This window comes from Drosophila miranda, assembly GCF_003369915.1.
Source record: "Drosophila miranda strain MSH22 chromosome Y unlocalized genomic scaffold, D.miranda_PacBio2.1 Contig_Y2_pilon, whole genome shotgun sequence".
NCBI lineage: Eukaryota > Metazoa > Arthropoda > Insecta > Diptera > Drosophilidae > Drosophila > Drosophila miranda.
Window position 1 is genome coordinate 5750843 of NW_022881614.1, and position 7572 is coordinate 5758414.

At 42.9% G+C, this 7572-nt stretch overlaps 1 protein-coding gene across 1 annotated transcript; it reads right to left on the reverse strand.

Annotated features, from left to right (window-relative positions):
* Nucleotides 1–209: 209 nt before the first annotated feature.
* On the reverse strand, nt 210–5421 carry LOC117193325. The gene is made up of 7 exons (XM_033398053.1): nt 5316–5421; nt 2270–2386; nt 1622–1772; nt 1412–1554; nt 1181–1337; nt 1009–1123; nt 210–952 (listed from the first exon to the last, which is right to left on the reverse strand). Exons 2-7 carry the CDS (start codon nt 2319–2321, stop codon nt 800–802), a joined length of 771 nt encoding a protein of 256 aa, XP_033253944.1. The 5' UTR covers nt 2322–2386; nt 5316–5421; the 3' UTR covers nt 210–799.
* Between the last annotated feature and the right edge of the window lie 2151 nt (nt 5422–7572).

The following is a 7572-nucleotide window of genomic DNA, read 5'->3' on the forward strand; positions in this document are numbered from 1 at the left end:
ATCCTGCAGTAAAAAGCATTTTTGGCACGCTCTCGTTTTCTCTTTTATTTCACTTGCTCTCTTTCTCACTCTCTGTTCACCCTCTGTCTCTGTCTCTTTTACATATACATATATTTTTGTTAATTTATTTTTACTGTTTTTATTGTGTTTTTTCCTTATGAATTCGTGTGTGTGTGTGTTTTACTTAAAATAAATGTTACTCTTTAATCATAATATATGTATATATTCACAGCTTGTGGGTGTGGGCGTTTGAGTGCTTAAGTGTGTATGTACATATGTGTTTAAGTGAAACTAATATTTATTTATTTATATTGTAGGTATTTCCATATGCTTTTATCAATAACTTTATCAATTTTGAGTACGCCTGAAGGTGTTTACAGTGTGTGAAATGAATAATCGCTAACCACTAGTGAGGTCTATCAAGAATCTACAAAATAGTAGAATTTTCATTCTAAGAAATGCACATTTTTTTGCTGGATTCCGTGGGGGGAGAATAACTACATTCTTTGCGTTTGCAGGGGAGTGTGTATGGAAGAGTGGGGAATTTTTTAGGAACTTACTAACTTAGAACCTCAATTATTTCCAACACTTAAAGACTTAAACAAACTCAACGAAACTCAACTCTATATATTGCACGATTGACAAAGTGTGGGAAAGTAGTGATTGCGGTAGTGGTAGTGGGTGCGTGTGCGTGTGCTTGGGGGGAAACCTTAACTATTTAGCACTCCTTTTGCTGTTTTTCCTGTGTGTGTAAACTGGTTCTAGAATTTTGAACTTAACTGTAGTTGTGGCCAAGTATTTATCTGTTGCTTCGGCTGCTGCTGACCAGCAGGGGCACCAACGTCATTGTCATTAGAAGGACCAGACTGGTCTGCTGTAGGACCCCAGGGGCACCATTGCGCGCTTCGTCGCGACAGATGCCCGGATTATGGGTAAAGTCCTCGCAATAGGTCTGCGAAAGTGAGAAAAGATCAAGTTTGTCTCACGTAGAGCGGTAATCACACTCACCTTAGTCAAACTGTTGGCATATTTATCGACCAGCTCCCGCGTAAACTTGGCCGCCTCATTGCCACAGATTCTTCGGGCCGCCATCTCCGAGCAGTCCACGAGCTCATTGATGGAGCTGCGAAGGGGGGATTTAGCTATAGGAAAGAAATATCAGGAAGAGATCTCTACCCACCAGCAAATGGTTTTGATGTTCTCGTTGAGAGTGCCGTTTTCTGGATTCTCCTGATTCTTGTTGGGCTTCAGAAAGACCATTGATTCCTTATAGCGAGTGGCGCACACCTCGAACTCCTTCTTGGCCATCTCCGAGCAGGGCACATGCTTTAGGTACTCTACATTGGGTGTTATCAAGGGGGTATATCAAGCTTAAACAGATCTGTGGAGTAGGTTTCTGGTCGCATCTTACCCTCCTGGAACTCTCCCTTGTTGCACAGATCGCGGATAAACTGGTTGGTGCCGTGGTACAGCTTGTTGAACTGGTTCCTCTGCTGCAGATCCATGCAGCGTCGCGTGTAACTCTGGATGCACCGCACTCCTTTGCGTAGCTCGCTGCAAAACAATCGGAGATTATCTCTGAATCGGATCGGATCGGAACTTTCTCCGGGAGCACACTTACTGGCAAAGTTTGTCCAGTTCCTCCTTCTTGGCGGGGCCAATCGATAACTCTGACGTTAAGTGCAGCATTTCGAGGGGTTCGGCGCACTTGGTGAACTCCTCCTGGCCGCACTCCTCGGACCGTACCTCCACGACCAGCGCCAGCATCAGGACTGGAAATTTGAGCAGTGGAAAAACCAGAGGCAAGACCAGAGGGAAAGAGCGCAAATGCCAGAGAGTGTTGGAGTGGGAGACAAATAAACAAACAGAAACATTGAAATAGTGCTCAAGTTGAAAGCTAAAAGGCAATCTGAGACTCTTGGCCGGCCAGTGGGTGGCAGTAGCAGGAGCAGGAGCAGGACCAGGAGCACGGGTAGCTGTGTGGCACACACAAACAGTCAGTTGCAACAAAGTTGCAAATGTGCGTCAGGGGTAATAAAGTAAGGCGTAAGTGAAATTGGCATTTCATAAATTTTTCGCCAACTTTTTATTCCGGCATTCCGTGAGATGCAATCTATTCGACGCAGAACTGACAGATCGGGTCAGGTTTTGACGGTAAGATTTTTCATCGGATGATTTTTCATACATTGTAGCTCCATGCATATATAGCATTCCATAAGTTCTATCTATACTTTATACATATGTAGTACATAGGTTCCCGTTCACTCACCCGACATCCAGACCTGAGTCCAGCTCCAGTTACAATTCCAACTGCAATGCATTTTCGCGACGATTTGTTCTTCAAGTTCCAAATGCAATTGCTGATACACTTTTGAAGTCACCACAACTGGATTTGGTTATAGAAATAAATCAAGGGGAAAAGAGCTTTTTAATATGCAAATATTTATGACAAATTACAGCTTTGCGTCGTCTCAACTCTACATTTATACCCGATACTTAGTCAGTATGGCTCTCCTCCGGCAGACGGCGCTAATATTAAACGACACGACAAAGAGTGCGTGCGAGAGAGACAGAAAATCAGTCTGAGCGTGACGTCGGGCGCTGCGTAGCCACTGCAAATTGATTTGTTCCTTTTGGCTATAAAAATGATCTGATCTGATCCAGATTCAGCAATCTGATAGATATGATCATTATCTATGATTCTGCGTAATTAGTTTTCTCGTATACTCAATATTGTGGATGCAACAGTTTTTCGTCCTTTGTGGGGGCGGAAGGGGGTGGGGCGAAATTTTGAGATATAAGTTTTATAGTGAGATCTAACAAAAGTGCGGATACCAAATTTGGTTACTCTAGCGTTAATAGTCTCTGAGATTTGTGGATGCCTCAGATTTTCGTCCTTTGCGTGTGCGGAAGGGGGTGTGGCGAAATTTTGACACAAAACGGTCAAGGTCCGATATCACAGGATTGTATCGTATCTTTAAAAATGTGGATGCCACAGATTTTCGCCCTTTGTGGGGGCGGAAGTGGGCCGGGCAAAGTTTTGAAATATTCTTGTAGCAGTGACATATCACAGAAGTCTGGATCCAAAACATCGTTGCTCTAGCTCTTATAGTCTTTGAGCACTAGGCGCTGAAGGGACGGACAGACGGACGGACGGACAGACGGACAGACAGACATGGCTCAATCGACTCGGCTATTGATGCTGATCAAGAATATATATACTTTATGGGGTCGGAAACGATTCCTTCTGGACGTTACACACATCCACTTTTACCACAAATCTAATATACCCCAATACTCATTTTGAGTATCGGGTATAAAAAATAAAACCTGAAAGAAGAAAAAAATTGATCTAAAAATATTCTCGAAAAGCGAAAGCACAGCGTCAGAGGTTGTTTTGCTTTCGATCGGAGTGGTTCGTCACGAGGTCTGGGAGTGCCTTCTAACATTCTTTCTTTCTAGCTGCGGAGAGTATTTACACGGGTATTTTTAACCTTTCTTGTCGCCAATTATTGCTGCAAATGTTCCGTGCACAGGGCGGAATGTAGTTTCTGTTGGGGCAGATCCAACATTTCATGTTGATCGGATGGTACTTCTTAAGAAAAATAGTATATCCCATACATAAATCAATCACGAAAAATAAAAAAATTGGTTCACGAAAGTCACATGGAAACCTTTAAATTCAGGCATTGCAAATGCACTCACATAATTGATACGCCCCTACGCGTACCCATTCTTCTGCCACCACTGCACAACCCTCTCATGAACTCCCCTTAAATCAAGCCCTATTCAGTGCCCATTAAGAGGAGGCAAAAAAATTAACAGCGAATCAGCAACCAGCGAAAGTGTTGATTTAAATGTTGGTAATGTGCTAAACGGTTTTTTCAATGTGGCATTTAAGTTATTATTTGCAATATGTAAATGCAAATAAATATGAGAACGATGAAAGCTGTGACAGATGCATTTAATGTTCATAAATACACAAGCAAACACAAAACACTTTTGAAATGCCTCGTTGAGAGGAATTTTATGCATGCCCGATTGATGGGAGCACATACTGTGGCAAAGGTCGGGGTTTTAGAAAAATATGTGAAATGCCAGCTATGAAAGTCGAGGGCTTAGATGCTCTTCTTTAGCGAGATTTCCTGCAGGCAATTACTATAGCTCTTTTTTGCTAGCGGAGTTTATGGAAAGTAAATCAATAAGGTTAATTTACTAAACTTTTGATTGGTTTATGTTTAAAAACTGCCAATGGCTTTAATGGAACCTGTGGGATATCCTAACTCAAGAAAATTGGGCTGAGATTTCCAATGCATTTTTAGGTTCTATTTGTACAATGACAAAACTTGTTTTTGATCTGTGCAAACGAGAATAGAACAGCGATTGAATCTATAGAATCGATCATGATTCCTATGTTGTATCTTTGTGGTAAGCTTCTGCTCAGCTCCAGCATACCTTTACCACACCCTATGCATTTATAAGAAGAACAAATCTGCATAAATATACGGAAAAATATAATGCAACGAAACGCCCTAGTACGTAGGTAGTGAAAAATTCAATCAAATTGACTTTGTGCAAGCAAACAGGCATTTACATCATTGTGCATTGTTTTGCACATATAATTAATCAATTTCAGGTGCAACAGCACAAACAGCAGCCACCACTCAAGCAAGAACAATAGAATAACAACAAGTTCAATGACAAAAACAACTAAAACAACCATTAAAAACACACTTGTCCAATGTTTCGATTGAAAGTTTGCCGCCACTGATCGATCGCATGATTTTCATGCATTTCTACTGCTGCAACTGCGTCTAGCTCTCTGTCCCACTGTCCGCCTTCGTCCAGGTCCCCTCTCTCTTGATTCTCCTGCACCACTCTCTCTCTCTCTCTCTCTCTCTCTCTTTTTCCGATCATTATGTTGATCCCAGCTGTTCCCTTCGCCTTGTAGTGGTTGGAAGCCGTTCAATTGAGAAACGAAAACAAATCACTTAGCGCTCGAAGAAGCAACGAACGAAGAGAAGAGACAAAGAACAACTGTAATTAGGCTTTTTCTCTGCCTGCAGATCGCCGCGCAAAATTTCGCCTTGAAAGTGGGGTGGCGAATGGTCGGTGATGCAGTTTCTGCAGCACGTGATGCAAGAATGCAGTCGGACGAGCCTCTCCCTGGCATCGTCATGGGATCGTGGAATCGTGGGGTCGTACGCCAGATCGTCGCCCTGTGCGAAATCAGGTTTTCTCCTCTCATTTATTTATAAGTTTTAAAGGTTTTTTTTTGTCTTTTGATATGCCTTTGGTCTTAATTTATTTATTACTTGGAAGATTGGAAGATCGCTTCGCTGCACGAGAGACGAAACACCGGACAGCCGTGCGATGCAGTGCAATGGACAGAGGCAGAGACGCAAGCGCGCCGCGTTGTTCACCGGTCGAGTAACATAAACGTACTATGCGGCAGCAGCATAGCGCCAAGACACTACCACTACGACCAAACGACCAAACGACAAGCGCCAAATGCAACGAACAAATCACAAGCCGAACGCCCACAAAATGCCAGCCCCGAACCAGCATGTTGCTGGGAAACATTCGGCCATGTTTCTGTGAAATTGCGGGTGCACTTGAAATGAATGCAAATGCAACAACAGGTATTTCTTCGCCCAGCACCCTTCCTTTTCCTCTAGCTCTCCGAGTGTCTGTCCATTCAAGTGCCCCTTTGTGTCCGGCTATCCGCCTATCCACCCATCCACCTGTCCACCTGTCCGCTTGTCCGCTTCCGTGCAAAATGATAAGCGACTGGGCATTCGAAGGCCAATCTGCACTGATAGACGACTAAACGGCCCACTGCTGACTGCTGACTGCTGGCCCACTATTGAACACATTTTTGTTAGAATTCTAGTGCATTCTAGTGCCTTTCGGATGGATACTTTACCTGTTTTCTTATGAAAGCGGCACCTTAGTATAAATAATTGTATAAACGGAACTATAGAGGAGAGGAGCTCATATAAAACAAAGAACTTCAATCTATGCAGTTATTCCACCCAATCGAATACACTTTTACTTTTATTGTCGTAAAGTTTCCATTTACACCACACGAATATTCGGCATATTCAATATTTTCATTAATCAATATATGTAGTTCTTCAACTTGATTTATAGCCCTCATAGATTTAATTCCAACAGACTGTCTATCTCTACGAGTAGATCCGTAGTAGAGTGATTTAAATGGAAATATTAGTTGTTCCATTTTGATTTCTGAGAAGATTGAGAGAGCGAGACGATTCCAATCACTCTTAACTTCCATTCTCTTCTAGAGAATACTATTATCTAAAAGATTGAATCCGTTTAGCCCCGCTCTGACTAGAAGCTTATCGAATAATAATATCTCACTCTCAACCTCCATATATCTCAGTTATCTTAAATTATATGTGAGTCTGTTATTTTCGCAGTGCAACACAATTAAATAACCACAAGGAAATGGGTTCAAACGGGGCTAAAAGCGGTGCTGGCAAGAAGGTAAGTAACTTTAAGTGCTGCTCTGTGGATTATTTTACATTTTTACACTCCCAGTCCACTTCCAGTTTCATTTCATTTCGTTTCGTTTCGTTTTTGCTCCACTTTTTCATCCATAACTATCAGAACTTAACCCTCTGCTGGCCAACAACTAACAAAGTTGTGCAACAGCAACATCGCTTTTGTGTGTGTGTGCTAAGGAGAGGGGGGAGTTTGGACCTGCGGAGGTCATTACCACTGGCCACATGCGTATAGTCTCAGGACGAAGGACGAAGGCGTAAGCTTTAAGCCATTGCGTATACGGCAAACGAAAACAAAACTCGAGTTTATTTTATTTCATTTTCTTGGATCGGACGGAAGGACTGAAGGATAGTAGCAGGAGATGGTATAGGGGCAAGGTTCGGAGAGGGACAATAGAAGGAAGCCGATGGATCCAACACCTAGACACAACACACACACACACACGAACACACACATTTGTGCGCATTAAGCGCACCAACAACAATAACCCGAACAAACAGAAAGAAGGGATATCCGTTGGTGAGCGAAGCTTTGAATACCCTTAAATATTGATCGTTCCTATAAGGTAGCCAGGAGATAAGTTCTCATATAAACAGACGGACAGAGCAGATTATGGGATCGGAAATGCATCCTTATTTACAGTCCAAACAATTACGTGAAAACGGTAATACCCCCCAAAGGAAAGCGGACGACGACGGTGGAAGTGGCCCCAAGTAGAGTGTCGGTGGCGGAAAGGAGAGTCTAGCTAAAAGTGGTCTATAGTAAAGGGTAGTGTAGGTTGTAGAGGATACTCTGGCCCGGTTCCCATCCCCTCTTTCACACTCCTTCACGCTTTGGCTTTTGTTCCTCCTCCCACTCTTCGGCTGGGCTGCTGCTGCATTAGTTTGTGTTTGAACTTTGCAAGTTTTCCCCATCATCATTGTTGGTGTTGTAGTTGTTGCTGTTGCTGCGATTGTTGTTGTTGTTGTTGCTGTAATTGTTGGTGTTGCTTTTATTTTTGTTGCTGCCATACAAAAGTCCCTCCCATGGACGCGCAACTGTTGA